The 23,951-nt window shown below is 39.2% G+C and overlaps 1 protein-coding gene across 1 annotated transcript in view; it reads right to left on the reverse strand.

Annotated features, from left to right (window-relative positions):
- The window catches only part of brinp3b (bone morphogenetic protein/retinoic acid inducible neural-specific 3b), a 29,336-nt gene that overhangs the window by 3,291 nt on the left and 2,094 nt on the right, over positions 1 to 23,951 (reverse strand). Inside the window, exons 2-6 of the mRNA XM_055202884.2 lie at positions 21,587 to 21,777; positions 19,137 to 19,330; positions 8,571 to 8,676; positions 8,037 to 8,273; positions 1,257 to 1,479 (exon numbers count right to left, since the gene is read on the reverse strand). Of these exons, the coding sequence (XP_055058859.2) occupies positions 1,257 to 1,479; positions 8,037 to 8,273; positions 8,571 to 8,676; positions 19,137 to 19,330; positions 21,587 to 21,777 (951 nt within the window). The remainder of the gene's footprint in view (positions 1 to 1,256; positions 1,480 to 8,036; positions 8,274 to 8,570; positions 8,677 to 19,136; positions 19,331 to 21,586; positions 21,778 to 23,951) is intronic.

Raw genomic sequence — 23,951 nt, forward strand, 5'->3', positions numbered from 1 at the left:
TGTCAGTGCAAGCTGTTTTCAGTTAAGACAACTCAAACAAGCATTTTAGTCTTGGACTAGACTGAAACCATGTCCGGAAAACCACCCCTAAGTGTAAAGAGATATGTTTATGAATTAGTCAATTTTCTTAAAAAAAAAATCCAGATAATTTACTTACCACCATGTTATCCAAAATGTTGATGTCTTACTTTGTTCAGTCAAGAAGAAATTATGTTTTTTCAGAAAAACATTCCAAGATTTTTATAATTTTAATGGACTCCAATGGACGCCAACACGTAACAGTTTTAATGCAGTTTAAAATTGCAGTTTCAACGTGGAAAGGTCATGTGTTGCATATATGAATAGCACATTTGCGGACTATTTTAAACAATTAACTGACACAAAGACCTTAATTAGTATCACTCGATATACAACAACGCAGGAACGGTCCTCTTTCTCCACACTTGTAAACACTAGGGCGTAGTTTTGAATACGTCCTCCGTGACCTCTTGACGTGATGACGTATTGCATGAGGTCGCGCTGGCGCGTCACAGGACCGGAGATGGACGAGAAGTTGTGGTTTAAAAGTGCATATTTTTTATTTTTCTTGCCAAAAATTACAATAGTTTTGCAATATAAGTCCCTTATGCCTCATTTGAGATCGTTTAGAGTCCTTTGAAACTGCAATTGTAAACTGCATTAAAACTGTTACGTGTTGGTGTCCACCAAAGTCCATTAAAACTAGAAAAATCCTGGAATGTTTTCCTCAAAAAACATAATTTCTTCTCGACTGAACAAAGAAAGACAACAACATTTTGGATTACATGGTGGTGAGTAAATTATCTGGATTTTTTTAAAGAAAATGGTCTAATCCTTTAATAGCCTGGCTTGGTCAACTAGTCTGGAAGAAATTAATGTAATTTATTTTGTTAATATTAATCTCTTGCTTTTTGATAGCAGATTTGCTATTTCTGCAAATACATGATGAGCAAAAATTGAAACATTATTGAGATGAAAATCTATTACATACACTAAGTGAAAGTAATGTTGGGAAACTCAATATTTCATAGAGATACCATTGAGTTCATCATTATGATGAAAAGTTATGCAAAACCCAATGCATCTTTAACGTCTACCGAGTGATGCGAAAAATACTCCGAATTCCTTACAGATTAAAACTTGGCTGTTTTCATGTAGCTTCATTTGCATAACTTGCATAATTATACAACCGAGAAGTTGGGATCCACTGGTTTATCGGCTATATAAATACCTCTTACCTCTTCCTTAGAGAGACTATTTTGGGCTGAGTATGGCATCTTTTGCTGAGTCTGAAGAGCTTGTTAGCAGTTCGACGTGTCTTGGTAAGCAGGAGGCTAAGCTGGGATTCAAGCTGCCTGTAGCGCTGTTGTAAGGCGCTGTCTGTCCTCCACAGCTGCTGAATGTGAGATGAGTTTAAAGCACTCTGTCTGGGTAATTTAGCCATGAAGCTCTGGAACTCATCTAATGAAAGAGAAGACTTGAATTAACACAGTCGAAGAGTTTCAAAATGTACCTGTCACCCATTTACATTTAGGCATTTAGCAGACCCTTTTATGCAAAGCGACTTACAAGTTTTAGGAAACAATAAAGCGATTTGTCACATGGAGGCAATAATACAAGAAGTGCTTATACTCAAGTTATTCCGAATTGTCAAATATTCTTGGAAAAGATGAGTTTTTAATTGTTTTTGAATGTTGTAAGAGATGTGTCTGACCGGAGTGCATTAGGAAGATCATTCCACCAGCAGGGAGTAGTGAAGGAAAATGAGCGGGAAAGTGATTTAGTGCCCTTTTGTGAAGGTATCACAAGGCGCAGCTTATTATAAATCAGCCGTAGTGCTGTACAGTAGGTAGCCAATTATAACAGTACAACGACCAACTAACATACCAACTCTGTGGGACGTATTGAAGGGAAATTACCTTACAGAAAAAGTCATAAACTGTACATTAAGGCATAGCACAAACTACAAGACAGCTCATTGCCCTTTCATTTGTATCTAATCTGGGACAAAAGTGTCACGGTTGGTATAAACCGGATAATGGAAAATAATAGAAGAACCCAAATGCAAAAGATGTATGAAAATATAACTATGATTTATTACAAAACTGAAAAACCCACGAGGGGGTAAAAACAGAAGAGAACAAAAACACTGTGCTGGAACACAAAATAAACAGAACACGAGAAAACTCGGATTGTAACTGGTGAACATAAACACAGCATCTACAAACAACGCACGCACACCACACAGAGAACACAAGGGCAATATAAAGACACCACATCAATGGGGAACAGGTGAACATAATTAATCACTTAAGACATGATTACATAAGGGAGTAGGGTAAAAGTGACAAGACACTGGGAATACGTGTTACACATACATGATGTGAAAACACACGTATTCCCACATAAAACAATGCTGCCCTGGTCCTGCCCTCTGGATGATAACCAAGGTCAGGCACGACCATGACAGCCACAAAACACTGGGAACACGTGTCACACAGATATGATGTGAACACACGTGTTCCCACGTACACACACTGCTGCCCTGACCTTGCCCACAGAACATAGACCTGATCTATACTAAGGTCTGGCAAGATCACGACAGCAACAAGACACCGGGAACATGTGGCAGCCACACACAGAATGTGATCCCACATGTCCCCACACAGAACATGATACTGCCACGGTCCTGTCAGATGCACTCAGACCTACATCTAGTACGGATGTCCGACAGGACCGTGACAGTACCCCCCACTTAAAAGACGGATACAAGACGTCACAAACAAAAACAAACAAAAACATTAAACACGAGGAACGAAAGACTGCACAACAGAAGACAACCACGACAACATTACTACAAACAACAGAGGTAAACAAACATAGGTAACAAAAGGATTGGGATGATTTAACAAAAACAATAAATGATGAAGGGGAGGTGGGGAAAAAACAGGGGAAACAAAATGTCCATGGGGCACATGAGTCTTATGGTCCCGCGGCTGAAAAGCCGACCGGTGACGTGTCCCTGGCTGCGCCGGCGGGTGACGTGACTCCGGCTGCGCCGGCGGGTGACGTGTCTCCGGCTGCGCCGGCGGGTGAAGTGTCTCCGGCTGCGCCGGCGGGTGACGTGCCTGCGGCAGCGCCGTCGGGTGACGTGCCTCGGGCTGAGGCGGCTGGTGCCGTGTCGCCGGCTGCGCCGGCGGGTGACGTGTCACCGGCTGCGCCGGCGGGTGACGTGTCTCCGGCTGCGCCGGCGGGTGACGTGTCTCCGGCTGCGCCGGCGGGTGACGTGTCTCCGGCTGCGCCGGCGGGTGACGTGTCTCCGGCTGCGCCGGCGGGTGACGTGTCTCCGGCTGCGCCGGCTGGTGACGTGTCTCTGGATGCGCCGGCGGGTGACGTGTCCCCGGCTGCGCCGGCGGGTGACGTGTCTCCGGCTGCGCCGGCGGATGACGTGTCTCCGGCTGCGCCGGCGGGTGACGTGTCTCCGGCTGCGCCGGCGGGTGACGTGTCTCCGGCTGCACCGGCGGGTGACGTGTCTCCGGCTGCACCGGCGGGTGACGTGTCTCCGGCTGCACCGGCGGGTGACGTGTCTCCGGCTGCACCGGCGGGTGACGTGTCTCCGGCTGCACCGGCGGGTGACGTGTCTCCGGCTGTACCGATTCCGAGGCCCTCTTCGTCCTCCTCCTCCTCCCTCTGGACGCAGGGAGTGCAGGACCGAGGCTGGCCCCGGAAGTAGTCTCCAACACCGGGGAGACAGGAGTCGACCTCTCCAGCCGGGTAGCCCCGGTCCTAATGGCCCTCAAGCTGGCCTGCGACTGGCGGGATCCAGCAGGTCCGGTTGGTCGCCGCCTGGCGTAAACTTCGGGTCCGCATACGAGTGGGTCATAGAATTCGTAACCCGACTCGTATGCGGGACGTGAACCCCTTCCCCGTATCGCCAGGCGGCTACCGGCAAACATCTCGCTGGGTTCTGTTTGGGTGCGTGCGTTCTGTCACGGTTGGTATAAACCGGATAATGGAAAATAATAGAAGAACCCAAATGCAAAAGATGTATGAAAATATAACTATGATTTATTACAAAACTGAAAAACCCACGAGGGGGTAAAAACAGAAGAGAACAAAAACACTGTGCTGGAACACAAAATAAACAGAACACGAGAAAACTCGGATTGTAACTGGTGAACATAAACACAGCATCTACAAACAACGCACGCACACCACACAGAGAACACAAGGGCAATATAAAGACACCACATCAATGGGGAACAGGTGAACATAATTAATCACTTAAGACATGATTACATAAGGGAGTAGGGTAAAAGTGACAAGACACTGGGAATACGTGTTACACATACATGATGTGAAAACACACGTATTCCCACATAAAACAATGCTGCCCTGGTCCTGCCCGCTGGATAATAACCAAGGTCGGGCAAGACCATGACAGCCACAAAACACTAGGAACACGTGTCACACAGATATGATGTGAACACACGTGTTCCCACGTACACACACTGCTGCCCTGACCTTGCCCACAGAACATAGACCTGATCTATACTAAGGTCTGGCAAGATCACGACAGCAACAAGACACCGGGAACATGTGGCAGCCACACACAGAATGTGATCCCACATGTCCCCACACAGAACATGATACTGCCACGGTCCTGTCAGATGCACTCAGACCTACATCTAGTACGGATGTCCGACAGGACCGTGACAAAAAGTCCTAAATTGTAACAAATTCAGGTGAAGGTGATGTCCTGGATCAACACTGGGAATGTTTACATGCAACCAAATAATCCGTTTGTAATCGTATGGCTCAATCGTATCGAAAAGCCTTCATGTAAACACCTTAATCAATACGATTGAAGTCGATAGGATGCAAATTTCGATCATATTGAATGGAGTGGTGTTCTCCAATCTGTGATCCGATCATCAGGAGAAAAGTATGCATGTAAACGCATGAATCGTAGTATTTTCTCAGTCAGATTCAAAAATACATTGTGCACATGTGCAGAAGATTTGTGCTCAAATTCATGTCTTATATTTACCTCTCATTTACGCCTCACATAATTCTCATCACAAAACATACAATAGCAAGGCAATGGCAACGCATTATTAAGGTAGTGGGGTCATGCCCTGTACATTCTGCAGCGTTCATGTCTTTCATAACATTACATAAAGCAATAAAACAGTGTTGTGTCTTTTTTTAAAATTGTGTTTTCATTGCCTACATCTGAAAACATCTTAAAAACAACTTTCTACAACTCAGCTTTGTACATTTATCCAGAGATAAAACGTGAACTCTACAAGAGATGCTGTGCGCTGGGTAGGGTTGCCAAGTCCTCTGCTTTTTCAAATTCAGATTTGTCTCCATGGGTTGTTTTTTCCCCGCGGTTTAAAGATGAAAGGATTTTGTTCATTAGTTATTGGTATTTGGACTGTGCGTAGTCATTGGGATGCTTTGGGCTAGTTTTAAATGTCCATTGGGATGGTTTTGATATGCTGGTAACCCTGGCGGTGCGCTTGACGTTCGGTTCAGATTATATAAAATGTACATGTATACGAACATTTAAATCAGATTGCAATGTTTAGGATGTATGTAAACTGTATTGTCTTAACCTTCAATCGTATTAAATTCAGTCGGATTGACAAAATTTTGTGCATGCAAACATAGCCACTGTCTGTCATTTCTACCTTTCTTTTAAACATAATTTCTACAAACCATGGTAATAACTTGCAGTGTATTTGAGATATACAGGAATCGAACCAATCACCTATGCATTGCTAATGCAATGGGCATGGGATTGATTCCATGGAAACACATGTACTGATAAAAATGAAGCCTTAAATGCAACTTAAGTCACTTTGGATAACAAATGCGTTACTGTAAATGCACTTATAGTTAGGGTTATGGGTAGGGTTAAGTTAAGTTAAGAACATGTTTCTTTAACAGGAATGTGATTCCATGACTAACAATACCAGTCCTTCCCGAAAAATAAAAATCCTTAATCTTGCGGCACGTTTTCTCAAAAAATGCGATGGAATATGCAGGATATTTATGCAACTGGGTGATTCTCACGAAACCATTGAAACACCACGGCACTAATGATTTTAGCTTTAAAATGTGTAATATAGTAACATTAAAAAGCATCAGAATTAACACAATACTGTGTTCTACCTTGCACAATGTGTGATTTCAACATAAGAAGTTATAATTGTAAATTTTATCTCATTTTCTGCTGAAATTCTCATTACCGCAATGTGTCCGGCTGTGTTTGAACATGCGTTATGTTGTAATTTAATGAAATTAACACAAAAATATTAAGAAAAAAAATAAATGGATGTTTTGCTAGACTACTTTATAGATGACAGAAAAAATATTTACTAAATATTCATGTATAATAATAATGAAGAAAAATTAGGAAAATGATCTGTCCATGCCTGATGTTCTCATCCTCCGCAACACTTTTTGAGAACAGTTTAAGCACACATACAGAATTTTAATAAAGTTTGATTTTGAGTGACCAAGCACATGGACCAGTTACTTCAAGATGGCTACCAGGTAAGATCATATTTTTTAGTTAATTTGAAATATTGTCTTGTCAGAATGCTTACACGACATTTTGATTATCATTACCGCAACAGATGCTTATTAAATGTTAATTTAATTAATAGAAGCATAATACTTTGATTTTAAATGCATGTGCAGAATCTCCAAATTATGTTCTTTCAGGTTTGTCATGTCATTTTGAAAATATGTCAGTGTTGATGTTTTCTGACTGTTGCGGTAATGAGATTTTTTAGGACTAATTTTTTAAATTATGTCACAAAAAGTGTTAAATGATAAGTAAAAGTTTTTAAATTAATGTTCCCATTTACTCCAGACTTTGTTTTTCAATGTCTGGTGGGAAAGAAAGTAAATTTAAGCTATTTTTACATTTTCATGCTTGACATTTTTAAAACCAAGTTTTCGTGAGAATCACCCAACTTTATGTGATGAAATTGCGGTAACTTGCAAAAACTGTGAACTTAAAAAACGGTTTGCAGCTTTTCATTGATGTTCATGTCGCGTAATTTCGTCACTTCCTGACGTTCCCATGACAACAGGGGACATGCAACATTTTTCAACTTTCTGCTAAGATATATTCGACTTTTTGCAATGAAAATGCGTGGATTATGAAATCATGCAAGCCCCGCATATTTTGCGAGCAGAAATCTGCAATTTATGCGGTCAAAGTGTGGCGTATTTAAAAATGCGGCCCCTGCATAAATATGCTGACTTTCGCTGATTATGCATTGAACCATGTGATCGCATAATCGCATATTTCTGGAGGGACTAGATGTTGATCCAGGAACAAACTTACTGTACAGTATGTGCAATATGTTAGTATCCCTCTCACACTTCACATTCATGCACTTGGCAGATGCTTTTATCCAAAGAGCATTCAAGTATACATTTTATCATTACGTGTGACTGAACCCATGACCTTTTGTGCTGTAAACACAATGATCTATCAATTGAGCTACAGAAGTCCTTCTAGTGCTATTAGTTTTGTAAGGCTATGTGCACCATCAGTAACACCTTTGGCTTTGTATAAAAGCATCTGCTAAATGAATAAATGAGACTTACTGTAACACAACATATCACAGGTCGTGACTTCAAATGTGCACATGAAGGAAAAATCTTTAGTAGTGTGCGCTTGGCTTAATGGTACATTTTCTTATATTACTTCATAAATGACTAATGCAAAACATTATGAGTCAATGTTGAGGGTCCCACGCTGCTTAGCGATCCTGTCATAAAAGACTAGCTTTAATCAGCATACATCTCCATAGTGGTTAAGGTTAGTATATGCTGACTGAACAGCACAGTGTGGGGAACATGGTGGACCAGTGTGGTCTCTAAGTTGAAGCTGGCTAATCAAGTTAGTCATGCGGGTTAAGCTAGTTCATCAAGCTACCAGATAGACATCTGGAAATGTTCAAATAAAGAGGAAAACAAATATATGTTAGCACCTGAGTCTTGAAAATCCTGGTTCTCCTGCCTCCAGGCCTCCTTCATGTGCTCCAGGTAGCTCTCCTGAGAACGGATATCAGCCTCAGGGCAGTTACAGCGAGGAAACGCCGTACTGCATTGGCACCAGCAGTCGTTGTCTTTGCACACAAATTGGCCTTCGGCATTGCAGCCTATGTATCCTAAGGCGGCCTGAACAAAGCCGTTCCTTAAATAACCAGGCAGGATGGCCTGAAGCCCTGGAGGAAGAAAGACAGGAAGGAAATGTGCGAGATAGGCCACACATGCCTGCGGTTCTCCACAGCCGAGTCCACGGGACCTCATTCATGTCAGTTGCTAAATCCTTTAATCTAATTAGCAAGCACAGTCAACTATCAACATTGAAGATTTGTGTATAATTAGCCGGCTAATGAGACAACGCCGGCATGAAGGCTTTGATCACACAAGCACGACCTCTGAAAAACACTCTTGAATTAACGCTGTGATGCGAGTGAGTGTTGTACAGTGAAGCCGCTTGGGGTCGGGTATTTCTGTACCTTGTAACTGAACTTTGTTTTCCTGGCTGTGAACCAGAACTGAGCTGACAGAGTCCAGGTTGTCATAGTTACTGCAGCCCAGAGGGCCGGTCCTGGTCTCAGTTACCTGAAAAGAAAAAAACAATTGAAGAGCTGAGATGCAAAACCCTTTAAGTACGTCTGACATGTTTTCTTGTGAATGAGCATTTTTTCAGACTCTTATGTTCAGTCATTTTACTTTAATGGCAATGAAAAGGTTAGTAGTCACTAATTGAAATGCCTTATTTTCACAAATGTCACTTTAGTCATTTAATTTTTTAACAAATTTGACTGTCTTTCGCTGCAAAGCCTTCAAAGTGCTTCTTTTTGGCAAAAACCTCCACTCTCAAAAAAAAAAAAATTATACGTACAACCCCAAATCAGAAAAAGTTGGGACACTGTAGAAATTGTGAGTAAAAAAGGAATGGAATAATTTACAAATCTCATAAACTTATATTTTATTTACAATAGAATATAGATAACATATCAAATGTTAAAATTGAGACATTTTGAAATGTCATGCCAAATATTGGCTCATTTTGGATTTCATGAGAGCTACATATTCCAAAAAAGTTGGGACAGGTAGCAATAAGAGGCCAGAAAATGTAAATGTACATATAAGGAACAGCTTAAGGACTAATTTGCAACTTATTAGGTCAATTGGGTATAAAAAAGTCTGTCAGAGGGGCAGTGTCTCTAAGAGGTTAAGATGGGCAGAGAATCACCAATTCCCCCAATGCTGCAGTGAAAAATAGTTTTCTGAGTTTCTCAGAGAAAAATTGCAAAGAGTTTGAAGTTATCATCATCTACAGTGCATACTATCATCCAAAGATTCAGAGAATCTGGAACAATCTCTGTGCGTAAGGGTCAAGGCCGGAAAACCATACTGGATGCTCGTGATCTTCGGGCCCTTAGATGGCAATTCATCACATACAGGAATGCTACTGTAACGGAAATCATAACATGGGCTCAGGAATACTTTCAGAAAACCTGGTCAGTGAACACAATCCACCGTGCCATTCGCTGTTGCTGGCTAAAACGCTATACTGTAGGTCAAACAAGAAGCCATCTAAACATTACCCAGAAGCGCAGGCGTTTTCTCTGGGCCATAGCTCATTTAAAATGGACTGTGGCAAAGTGGAAAACTGTTCTGTGGTCAGACGAATAAAAATGTGAAGTTCTTTTTGGAAAACTGGGACGCCATTTCATCTGGACTAAAGAGGACAAGGACATCCCAAGTTGTTATTAGCACTCATTTCAGAAACCTGCATCTTTTGATGGTATAGGGTTGCATGAGTGCGTGTGGCATGGGCAGCTTACACATCTGGAAAGGCACCATCAATGCTGAAAGGTTTATTCAAGTTCTAGAACAACATATGCTCCCATTCAGACGTCGTCTCTTTCAGGGAAGACCTTGCATTTTCCAACATGACAATGCCAGACCACATACTGCATCAATTACAACATCAAGACTGCGTAGAAGAAGGATCTGAGTACTGAAATGGCCAGCCTGCAGTCCAGATCTGTCACCCACAGAAAACATTTGGCGCATCATAAAGAGGAAGATGCGACAAAGAAGACCTAAGACAGCTGAGCAACTAGAAGCCTGTATTAGACAACAATGGGACAACATTCCTATTCCTAAACATTTGTCCTCCTTCAGCTGTTCCTTATATGTACATTTAACTTTTCCGGCCTCTTATTGCTACCTGTCCCAACTTTTTTTGAATGTGTAGCTCCCATGAAACCCAAAATGAGCCAATATTTGGCATGACATTTCAAAATGTATCACTTTCTACATTTGAAATGTTATCAATATTCTGTGAATAAAATATAAGTTAATGAGATTTGTAAATTATTCCATTCCATTTTTACTCACAATTTTGTCCCAACTTTTTCTGATTTGGGGTTGTATTAATGGATATATAACTGGTTTCACTTAGAGATCAGTGGCGGCTCGTGACTGCACTTCCGAGGATGCGCTAATTCATAATAAATGTTCGAATTGTCACGTGTGTGGTTCCCTTTTCCAAAATATGTGTCATTGGTGTGGAGAGATCCTGTGTGCACCACGTGCCCTGTCAAAACAAGTGCCCGCTGGAGACCCGTCAAAACCGTTTATGATAAAAGAGACGCTCGCGTTCCCTAAATACACGCAAGACACTCACTTAACAGTAAACTCTGATTATGCATGAGATAAATTTTTTTGCGAATATTTGGCACACGCGAGCGTCTCCTTTCAAGTTCAAGGCAGCAGGCACTTATTTTGGCATGACACATTATGCACACACGGTCTCTCAAAGCACAGAACACATATTTTAAAATGACGAACCACACACATGACAAGGTACATACATGTTGTGACGAACTTCGCATCGTGAGCTTCAAAAAAAGAAGTCACCAGCCGCCACTCTTAGAGATGTATAAACATAAAGGGGCAGTTTTACGGACAGGGATTAGACTAGTCCTAGACTAAAATAAATGTAAGAGCTATCCAACTAAAAACAACTTGTACTCAAAATGCAAACAAGTAATGTTTTTAGTAAGACATGTTTGTTAAAACTAGTTATTTTTCTTAATTAAACTAAGGCCTAGTCCTGGTTTAAGCTAATCCCTGTCCAGGAAACCACCCCATAAAGATTAATTTTCAAAAAAAATAAATTTGAACTGCAGCAACTCTGACAAAAAAATCTAGTTTCATGGCAACTTTACAAGGATCCTGCCTTATAAATCCCAATGAGTGAGATAAAAGTAGGGCTGGACAAAAAAAACCAAAGATTTTTTGATTAATCGTTTTTTACGTGGTCGAATCAAAATTCTTAAAGGACACAAATAGATTATTTTCATATTTATTTTCGCAAACATTGAACGTAAGATTAACGTTAATCTAATTACTAATCTTCTTCACTAAATGTTACCCTCCCTTTTTCCTTGCGCGATGTTACTGTCATGGGCTTGCCAGACCTTTTGTACTAGATTCAGGTCTGAGTGTATCTGGCAAGACCATGACAGTACTATGTTCTGTGTGGGGACACGTGGAGTCATATTGTGTGTGTGGCTTCCACGTGTTCCCAGTGTCTTGTCGCTGTCATGGTCTTGCCAGACCTTTGTGTAAGATTCAGGTCTAATTTCAGAGGGCAAGATCATGGCAGCATTGTGTTTTGTGTGGGGACACGTGTTTTCACATTATGTATTTGTGTCACGTGTTCCCAGTGTCTTGTCACTTTCACCCTACTCCCTTATGTACTCGTGTCTTACGTAATTAATTATGTTCACCTGTTCCCCATTGATGTGGTGTCTTTATAATGCCCTCTCGTTCTCTGTCGTGTGCTCGTTCGTTCGTCTGGATTTAGTGTTCCCGTATTCCGGTTCACCTGAATCTATCTTAGAGTCTGTTTGTTATTTTGTATTCCGTGTTTGTTCCCCAGTTCTGTGTTTCATCACCGCTGTTATTTATCTTCTGTTTTACCCCCTCGTGGGTTTTTGTGTTTATTATTTTAATAAACCCTCAGTTATTTATGCATCTTGTCTGCGTTTGGGTTCTCCCTCTTTTGTGTAAAACCGCACCGTGACAGTTACCAAGGAGCGAGAGGCGAGCCTGTCATTCATTCATTCAGTCTATATTCTAATATAATATAATATAATATAATATAATATAACATATATAATATTCTAATATAATATAATAATCTATATTCATTGAGTTGAATTGAGAATCCAGTATAAAAACCGCCCCGAGAATTGGAATCGAAAACCGAACCGAGAACCGAAATTAACTCAACTTGATAGCTAGTGAATCGAAATCGAATCGATCTGAACATCCGAATCGATACCCAGCCCTAGATAAAAGGGACTGTAATAAGAAAAACACACTAGTAAGATACAAAGTAACTATAAATTATTCTGAAATGTATAGCAAGAAATGAAAAATAAACACCTAATAAATAAATGTTACAAATTTCGTTGGCTTTATTCTCTTTATTAGTACTCCGACCCCAGTTTGAAAACCTCTGTCCTAATTATATTCAACAAACTCTTGCAGCTTGACAATTGAAATCTGACATACGCTCCCTCCCTCATTCATTCACTTCTTCTGTCTTCTGTGCACTTAGAGGACTTTGCTGAAAATTGTTGTGGTGTTTAATAGATTCAGCCAACAAACCAGTATTTTAGAATGGCCTGAGGCGAGAATTAAGCAGATTTGAAGCAAAAGTCTTTGATGAACATAAGATACGTTAAGAGAGCATTCAGTCAATAACATTATCTAATTTTTGACAGAGGTGACGTTAAGTAGCTTCTTCAATTATTGGTTTAGTTTAATAAAAAGTGGCAGCCGATGATTTCCTTCAGAGGGGCGCAAATTCAAAATATGTGTTCGGAGTGTCATATGTGTTGCTCGTCATTTCAAAATATGTGTTTGTTACGTCATGTGAACCATGTGCATCATGCGCCTTTTCAAAATACGTGTGTGCTGCACATGCATCGAAAGGACGCTCACGTTCACAAAATACTCGCAAGACACTCACTATAACACTAAACTCTGATTACACATGAGATTAAACGAGTATCTGGCAAACGTGAGCGTCTCTTTTATCATAAACCCCTTAGACACATGTGCAGCAGACACGTGATGAACATGGTTCACATGACGCACCGAACACATATTTTCACATGACCAGCCTCGAAAAAGAAGTCACCGGCCACCACTGTTAATAAAATAGACAATGCTTAACAACCAATAAACTTGACCTGTGAGAATTGTTAACTTAAATATCTATCCCAGGATTCCAATACAGTTAGACCAATGAAGTTCCAGGGTTTCTCTTTTAGGATTTAAAAAGTTCATTTTTAGATATTGCACTTAGGAAAGATAAATCTCAAGCATATGAGAGGTGAGCATGGCTGGAAAAAATGATATTCATAATCACATTCATATACCCACTATTTTACATTTAATGACATTTTCAGGCCTGCAAATTAAAAATAGATACAATTATAAAATGTCTGCATTTTCAATGACTAAGAAAACTCTGCTACACATTTTTCAAGCACTAAATTATTACATTTAAGAAAGTGCAGTAATATGAATAAAGGCAAACTTCTTTCCCTGCAAAAGCAGTGACAGCTGTATAGGCCCACCTCTGTTTGTCTAATGATGCAAGAGCTGGGTTGCATCTGCTCCCAATTTATCATTAAACTAATTAGGTTAACATCAGTGTATTTAATTAAAAAACATTTTTTATTATCTTTTTGCAGCCCCGGCAGGATCATTCATTGCTTTACTCAGCCATAGCATAACACTATGGATTTTGTGCACACGGACATTTCAAATCCAGTTAAATAATGTATAAGCTGAGATAATTTATCATTTGTAAGAATAAAAAAAGATTTATTCAAACACCATGGGAAAAATAATTATCTTTGTACGTACTGTATGTGCGTAACAGAGAGGGAGAGAGAGAGAGAGAAAATTGCAACTTCATTATACCCACAGCATGCTCTTGTGCTTCTGTTAATGCTGCTGGAGGGAGATTCATTAAGTCCTAAAATTTTCCTCTGTGGTCCGGGCCAACTTATGGTCCCCAGAAAGACCATAAAAACAATAAGCCTTTTGTTTTACGTAGCATCTAATTGTACATCAAAGAAACAAATTAGATCGTAATATTGCATTCTAGACACATTGAATTACAAAACAAAAAAGTATTGTTATGAATTCATAAAATGCTTTATATTTCTTTTTACAGATGGCAGATTTTGTGAAATAAAAATAAAATAGTGTCATAATGTGCCACAATCAACTTGTGTGGATTAACTTTAGATTAACCATTGTTTTGCTTTAAGATCTCTTAATATTTGTAATAGCTATTAAATGTCCTAATTTACCCAGAGGGTTACTCTTGGCTTAATTTAAATTCTGTCATCATTTACTCACAAACATGTATACATTTTTTCTTCTCAAAGAAAGATATTTTGAAGAATGTTTGTTCCAAACCAATCAGAAACCCCATTTACTTCCATAGTATTCTTTTTTCCTACTTTGGAAGACAATGGGGCTTCTGATTGGCTTGGTTACAAACATTTCTCAAAATATTATCCATTGAGTTCATCATAAATTTATACAGGTTTGTATAATTTTGAGGAATGTTTGTACCAAACCAATCAGAAGCCCCATTTACTTCCAAACCCTACTGAAAAATCCAGCTGGTTTTAGCTGGTAGGTGACAGTAGCTCTAAGCTGGTCCTCCCAGCATGGCAAAGCTGGTGGGTCAGCTGGTCTTCCAGTCTGACCAGCTAAGTCCAGCTAGACCATCTTAAAAGTGACCAAAACACAGCTAGACCAGCTTGCTACACCAGCAATACCAGCTAAAACCAATTCACCAGTGTATGCTGGTCTTTGCTGGATTTTTCAGTATTCTTTATTCCTACTACGAAAGACAACGGAGCTTCTGATTGGCTTGGTTACAAACATTCCTCAAAATATCATCCATTGGGTTCATCATAAATTTATACAGGTTTGTTACATTTTGTAAAACATTTATACAGGTTTGTAATATTTTGAGGAATGTTTGTACCAAACCAATCAGAAGCCTCATTTACTCCCATACCCTACTGAAAAACCTGGCTGGTTTTAGCTGGTGTAAGGTGGCAGTAGCTGGTCTAAGCTGGTCCTTCCAGCATGGCAAAGCTGGTCAAGCTGGTGGGTCAGCTGGTCTTCCAGCCTTACCAGCTAAGCCCAGCTAGACAACCTTAAAAAGTGACCAAAACACAGCTAGATCAGCTTGCTACACCAGCAATACCAGCTAAACCAAGCTGGGAGACCAGCTAAAACCAGCTCACCAGCGTATTCTGGTCTTTGCTGGATTTCTCAGTATACTTTTTTCCTACTACGGAAGACAACGGGGCTTCTGATTGGCTTGGTTACATACATTCCTCAAAATATCATCCATTGGGTTCATCATAAATTTATACAGGTTTGTAACATTTTGTAAAACATTTATACAGGTGTGTAACATTTTGAGGAATGTTTGTACCAAACCAATCACAGGCCCCATTAACGTCCATACCCTACTGGAAAAATTCAGCAAAGACCAGAATAAGCTGGTAGCTGGTTTTAGCTGGTTTAAGGTGGCAGTAGCTGGTCTAAGCTGGTCCTCCCAGCATGGCAAAGCTGGTGGATCAGCTGGTCTTCCAGCCTGACCAGCTAAGTCCAGCTAGACCAAAATACAGCTAAACAAGCTTGCTACACCAGCAATACCAGCTAAAACCAAGCTGGGAGACCAACTAAAACCAGCTCACCAGCTTATGCTGGTCTTTGCTGGATTTTTCCGTAGGGTAGTATTCTTTTTTCCTACTACGGAAGACAAAGTGGCTTCTGATTGGTTTGGTTACAAACATTCCTCAAAATATCATCCATTGGGTTCATCATAAATTTATACAGGTTTGTAACAACATTAGATTGAAAAAACTATTTTTGAGTGAGCTATCCCTGTAAGCCCTGACCTTAAAACCAGACCTATATTTTCTAATGGAAGGATAAAACACAAAGATTTAACTCAGAAACCGCAAACAAGCAATAGGGGATCCAATGCTTTACACTGTGTTAAACAATGCCCTTCAGCTTTGACTATATACACTCACAAATGTACCACAGCCATACTTCAGCCTTTCATATCAAATCAAGTAAAATACATAAAAGCTAAAGAAAGAAACTGTTTTCTTCAAGCACTCTCTGGAGTTAGCTCTGAATACAAAAGCCACAGTGAGCATTTCACCTTTACAGTAACTTTAGTTTAGGTCCTGTATGGCTGTATAAAACATGTAGATGATAGGACCTAATGATTCAAATTCATTATAATACAAACTATTATTTATCTTAGACAATGCATTGTTATTCAAGATACACTTTAGGACAATAAATGAGTTACAGAATTCAACCGAGCAATGAGGTCAGTTTCTAATGCCATCTGCCTCTTTACTAAAAATCCAACTAAACTAATGAAGCCAATCAATTCAGCACCAGCGCATCATAATCAAAGCATCTAATTTATGCCCCCCTCACACACACCCCGAAAACCTCCCTCACCTGCTCATCCATAAGAGTAACCCAGAAGAATCGCCCAACTAGCTCCATTTAACACCTCTGCTAACCCTCTCATGTATCTTTCATGCATCTGTTTTCCTGCCTCAATGCTAGATGCAGCTAATGACTTGAATTAGTCAATGCAGAAAGGAATTTGAATGGAGAGCCGGGCAGAATCATCATTGTGATGCATGCTGTGACTAACACAGACAGGCGCTTTGTCCTCATTAATAGCAACTTAGCCAAGGATCCTCTTTGCAAGCAGGCAACGACCCCAAAACCGTTTGCTTGACTGAGACTGTAAATGACTCAATGTGGCGTCATTGACTGATGGTTACAAATGGCTTCTGGATGAAAAACTGCTGTATGGGATTAAGACGCTGCTTGGGAGTTTATCAAAAGAAAACCTTGGGTCTGAAACGCTTCAGTGGTTTAAGTATGGATTAAAATTTAAATACCGGGAAGTAGCGAACTAAACCTGAACAAGTGAGAGCGAGAGTCGAGTGTATCTAGCTGCAGGCCAAAAGGTTATTTGGCCGATAACTGCGTACTGAATAATAAACTCACCTCCGATGTGCTAATGACTATGCAGGAATAGTAATTCTGCTTGCAGTTTGAATATAGTTTTGCATTGAGTCTCGAACCTTGAGCCGGGAGTCGGTACCATGGTGTCAGTACCTCAATATATATTTTTTAAGGGTCACCAATGGCATTCCTTGAAAATTATCAGAATTACATAAGGGTTTTATAATAATATTAGTGTTGTGCATAGTGGTATAGTTTTCTTTTGGCATACAAGTGAACCCCGGTTGAAATTTTAACCCCACATTATTTAATTTGTAAATAAGCCAAGCCAAATTTGAACTGAGACTGATTACCAGTCCATGCACAGTGAAAGAGTGAAGAGTGGAGGTGAGGACTAATTTGCATATTCATATCTGTGGTCCAAGCTGTGCATTTGAGTAAAGGTGGGGGCTAATTAGCATATTCATATATCCCTGTATACTAATTGAGACAAGGGTGTAGACTTACATTAAAGTTGGTTTAAAGCATGAATAATCTACTGTCACAGGAAAAACATTTACTGTACGTGATTCTCGCGAAATTAGACTTATGAGGTGCCATGAAACATTTTGATAAAAAAGTAAGAGAATCAAAATAAGAAGCATACAGTTACAAACATCTCTTCATCTACTATTTTGCACATGATTTCAAATGACATCATACAAACCAATCTTGTTTTTTTTTCCACATTTAAGGGGAAAATTTCATTACCGCAACGTGTCCATGACTGGATTTGGGTTCTTTGACATGGAAATATTTAAAAATTAAAAAAATCTAAAAAATAAAAAGCTTCAATGAATGTTATACTATAAACATTTACAGTGGTATTTGGTGATAATAAGGAATATAAATGTGTCCAAGATAATTTTTCTCATCCTCCGCAATCATTTTCAATCATTGTTTAAGCCCTCAATGAACTAACATTTTCAAAAAAAAGTTGCTGGAAGGGACATAATTGACTGTAACACTCAAGATTTGTTTGTCATAGTACCTAGACAACTTTTTAGTTCTCATTACCGAAACATGAGTTTGTAAATGCATATATTTATAATATCATGTTGCGGTAATGATAAGAGATTTTAAGCATTACTTAAAAATGTTTCTCATCTCACCATATCCACAGGTACAGAGTCATCATATATAATAAATCTGTGATGTAGCATTTAAAAAAACATTTAAAAATAGATGCATTTGTTTAAAGCAAAGCATTTATTTACTTACCAGGCTACAGGTGAGAGCAGCTCTTTGCGCCTTCTAACATGACGTCTCATAATTAGTCCTCATTTATGTCCAAGAGACTCAATAATAATATTTTACATTCAATTCTATAATCTTTTTATATTTAAAAGCATTTTTGTGCTGCTGAGCATTCATATGTGATAAGCAAACCTGTGTTGTCCTCCCGTTTAAATAACAAAAAACATATTGCGCCCTATTTTAGTTGCCTCAAAATAGCAACGTGCCAACAATGCGCCTGAACAAATCTCGTTTTTAGACCAGAACACCCATGGGCGCAAAAGGGGGCGCAAATGAATTTGCTATTTAAACAACATGTCGCTAAACCTGAAAATTATAATTGCGCAGGGTGGAAACTAGCAAAAGACACTTGCGTCGTGGATTGTGCTGCATTGCGCCGGGTGTAAGATAGAGCCCATTATGTGCAAAAAAATTGGCTTCAAGGGCTTTTTTAAAAATCTGATGCTGGACACCTAAATCTGGATTTCGTGAGAATCACTCACATATGCTATTACAGTATGACGCTCAAAAATGACTTTTAAGTTCTAACATTTTTCACTTCAGGGGGACTTTACCAAAATAATTCAAAACACTCAAAACTCATATTTTTTCAATTCATCTTTCATAGAGAGGTCTGGCAAAAATAATGAAGTCTGGAAGGGACATACCTTAATGGCAGTAGAGGCGATCTGAAGGTGATGGAGCGTTCGAAGCGTGCTGTCTCTGTCAATGAAATAGGAGGCAGCCAGTTGGTGGAGGGCTTCAAGGGTCAAAGGACCAGCCGTACTGTTGGAGGCACCTCCATTCTGCTGACCTCTGCTGAGCTTGCTTTTGTCCACGAAAATGGTCAAGGACTCCTCGCCTGATGAAAAGCCAGACAGAAAATGATCATCTCAGTTGGAGAAGCTAATCAACCCTAATCATCTCCAGCATGAGCTCGCTGCATCTCGACCTGAGCAGTCTTTTCCATCTGACACGTCAGCTCTCATTACACGCATGCTGCAGAAAAGAATATACTTCGTATATGAGCAAGAAAGACTCAGTGGAAATCAATTGACTCGGTGGGTTGTTTTAAACCCTAAAGAAAAAATGCTGAAAATGTGTCCAGTGGTGCATTATCAAGAGCTTTAAATGATCTTCACTCTGAGCCTTAGTCATGGTTTAAAAGAGGTATATTTATGGAGGTAGATATTGACTTGCAATATCTCTTTTGAAGAGAGTTGTGCTGTAAACATCTCTCAGCGGGGAGGGTATAAAAGATTACAGAGCACTGAAAGAGTTCACAGCGCAGTGGATCTACATATGAAATCGTTTTCAGAGCTGAAATCACAGAAGACCAACAAGACAAACATGGCAAGTGATGCATCTCCACACATTTGATTCTGCTGTCAACTTAGTATATATAAAATGACAGTTGCAACCAGTTACTTCTGTAACGAGTGAAACTAAATATTTAATGAGAATTTAATGTTGGAGAGGATTTGATATTATCCAGTTGAAATGAGTGGATCATAAAAAGGGGGAACGGTTATAAAAGTCGCAATTGCTTTAAAATTACTCTAAATTGCTTTTTGAGAATGTTTGCTTTCTTTACCATGCAGCTTAAAGTCAGATAAAAAATAAACATAAACATGGGAAAATAATTACATTCTGATGAAAGATTATAAAGACAAAGTTTTTTTTATTTTGCAATAACATGCACTGGTCAATGGCTAAAATGCATTTCGCAAAATGGGGAATGAAGTTTAAGATTCTCTCTTATATTCACTATATACAGTATGCTGGTGCCTCGTATATCCTAGCAAAAAAATGTACAATAAACCATTTTTGGTCACTTAATTAAATGTAATTTCTATGGTGTTTTACTATACATATGATTTTAAAACAGGGCTGCCGCTAGAATTAAAATAATTTGCAATAAAATTACAAGGTTGGTTGCCAGCCGTCATGCACAAAGATATGTTTGCTGGCCCTGTCACTGGGCTTTGGACGTGTTCCCTCTTGATGACAGCCCTGTCATCCATTAAACAAACCTTTTTACCTCTGGTGCAATGCAATCATGTGCTGATTTATTTGCATAATGTTATTTTCGGCAGACGCTCAGAAATTACAGCAACTACTTAACAGGTAGTTAGGTCAATGTTCACCTTTTGTGTTAAAAATAAACAATTCAAAGCTAAGAAAATGCACTAAAGGTACTTGTGCATTGTTTAGCCAAAAATAAAAATGATGTAAATATTTACTCACCCTCATGTTGTTTTAAAACCTGTATGCGTTTCTTTATTCAACACAAAAGAAGATATTTTGATAATGCTTGTTTGTTTTCCTACTATTGATGACAATAGGTACCGTCAACTTTGTGGTTACCATCATTTATCAAAATATATCTTTTGTGTTCAACATAAAAAACAAACTCATAAAGGTTTAGAACAACATGAGAGAATGTACATTTTTTGGGTGAACTAACAATTTAATTCTTGACTATATGAAATATGTTGATGACAAAGTAGAAGTTTACAAACCTCACTGTATGGTTTTATATGAATTTTTCAAGAAATAAAGAGGCAGGACATGGTTTATAATTGCATGTGGATTAATTTATCATTTCTAGAGTTCATATTAGACCCTCGGAGGTACACCCTGGTACCAATGATTGCATGTTAGTAAAGGTACTAAAATATTGGTACCAAATGTATACATACATATTGTACATGCACGTTGTAATGAAACAATCTTTTGTGGGATTGTCCTGTGTTTCAAGTGTGTGAGGGGTGGTTAATAAAAACGTGAACTAGGCTCTTATACAAGATGAGTCAAATGTTATATTCTAATTTTCTTTTTACTTTGAAGAACTTTGTGTCTTCTTTAACTGTATTTTACAAGTACATTTTGCTGACATGTTGAGTTAATCCATAAAGTCAAATGATGAGTGACACGTCCATTAGACGAGACTAACTCCATCAGTGTTCAATAATGCATAATGTCCCGTTGGCGGTACCTCCATAGAAAGCATATAAAGATGTCCTTGCAAATTCAGGCACAAGATGACAACGAAAATCAATTTTTCAGTGATAACAATTGGCTCTCACATGCTGTACTACTATTAATGTTCTCTTACCTCCGAGAGTGGCAGAAAGCAGGAAATGAGTCCCGTATTTCTTAATGATGTTGTCAGTTATTTTCTGCAAACTTGGCCTTCTCCCCAGAAGCCTGATGTTATGGATGAAGTCAGGGTCAAAGGGCACGGCCGCCCCGTTGTCTTCTTGCCTCTCCGCAGCAAGGCTGTTGACCTTCCATCGGCCGAACTCCCTGGGAGTTTATAATTATTTACGTAAGATGTTATATTGCATGACAGCAGGAAAGCACAACTTAACAGCAAATCCCAACTGGACATCACATTCATGCTGTCCTCTCAAACATCGGCTTAATCCAGCTCGTCTCCAGGCCTGTCCCTCTATGCTTGTTTGCTGTATTTTTATCCCAGAAATCTCTTTTGGACTCCAACAGCGGAGCCAGAACCATAGGTGGTATTTCATTGTGTACTGCTTCAAGGGCTTCTATGGGGAGCCAGGTGCACAATCTAAGCACATTTCTACCAAGCACCGAGCATGTAATCCGTTCAGATCCTCCTATTAAACTGCGTTTGGTGCCTTTGAATTTCAAACTGGGATTTACTAACAACTAATAAGCAAAGCTGCGGTTTCGAACCTCTGTTTAACTGCTCTAACCAGTCGCTGAGGGTGCACTGTCTGCTATAATGGTTATTTCAGTGTTCATTACACTTCTTTTCAAAATCTGATTACATCCTCGCACAGGAACAACAGTCCCCCCAAACCATTTTGAGGGAAGCTACTAAAAGAAGCAATTAAACCTAAATGCATCCACCTACTATAAAATGAGTGTTGTGAATTGAGAACTGAATCTACTTTACTTTAAATACATTTGCAGCATTACAGGCTGAAGGAGTTTTGCCACCTGATATTTTGCTATAATCACGTCTGACAGAATGTCTTACGCTTCCTGAAGCAAATTCTCAGATGGTTTAACTTCAAACAAAGCATCCTACCTACTCATGTGGTCCGAACACAAAACCTGTAAGAGATCTGTGTGACGCTTATTCTCATTCATTATTATACAATATATTTTTTTGTGTGGAAGTGCCTCTTCTAGTTAAAGAATCTTTTAATTCATATTCATGAACGGCAACATTTATACACTATATGAAGAGCTCAGAAGTGCACATTTTTGGCTTATTTTTGGTTCAGTAATTTCACTTTAATGTCAATTAAAAGGTTAATAGTCAGTCATTTAAATGCCTTATTATCACAAATGTTACTTTAGGCATTTCATTGGTAGTCAACAAATCTGTATTTCGCTGCAAAACCCTCTAAGTGCATGAGAGATTTTTGGCAAAAAAGTAACTTTTAAAAAATTCACTTCCAAAAATTCCACTGGAAAAGACATAGTAAACAGTTGCAAAATCACTGAAGATGCAAATAAAGAAACCGAAGCACACATTAGGGGGCGCTGTTATGCATGTGGCTGCCACATTCAGGTTGTTTTCAGGTTATAGTACTCACAAGGGACACAAGTTTGAATGTGATCCACGGTCGTTTCAAATTTGTTTGCCGTGGGGTTTTTGAGGACTTTGCTGAAAAATCAGTGCGGCGTTTAGTGGATTCTGCCAACAAACTGGTATTTCTACATGGCCTGAGGCAAGGATAAAGCCAATTAAAAGTAGGGGTGCGCAGATATATCGGCTGATGATGCGCTATGCTTCTCAATGAATTACGGTGAAATGCCACTACATCCAAAAGCCAGAGGGCGCTCTTGTGCAGAAACTAAATATACGCTGCAGACGAAGAACCATATACACGCAGCTATAATACGCACAGCTCCAGGAAATGGCTTAAGGGTATATTTATTTTGCTGTTCTTCAAACCTTTTCAGGTATTTTCATGATAATAAAGAATATGTATAATGATTATGTTTAACGAGTGTTGCTTTTTCAGATGCATGTTATAAACAACTCAAACTAATAGTGATTTCAGATCGATAAGGACTTACTTATCAAAAGTCGTAGTACATGACATAGCTGTGATTAATATCGGCTGTGTGATTCTGAATAATTATCGGCCACGCATTATTAGTGTATATCGGTATTTATCGGTGCACCCCTAATTTAAAGGGAAAGTATTTAATGAAGATATAATATGTGCAAAGAGCATTTGGTCTCATTTTTGACTCAGGTGGCGTTAGGTGTTTTTTTGCATCTGAGCTATTCATATACCTGTATTGAATTCCAATGTAGGTCTATTCTGGGAACTTGTCCTGTTGTTTTCCTATTATCTTTAATGGTTACACTTCAATGTAAAAATGCTTTTAAAATTATAGTTTTGTAAAAACATTCACACAATTTATAGGAATATTTATACCAAAATGCTTTAAAATCATAAGAAACAACTGTCACTCCATAACATTCA

Source organism: Misgurnus anguillicaudatus, chromosome 2 (assembly GCF_027580225.2).
Source record: "Misgurnus anguillicaudatus chromosome 2, ASM2758022v2, whole genome shotgun sequence".
Lineage (NCBI taxonomy): Eukaryota > Metazoa > Chordata > Actinopteri > Cypriniformes > Cobitidae > Misgurnus > Misgurnus anguillicaudatus.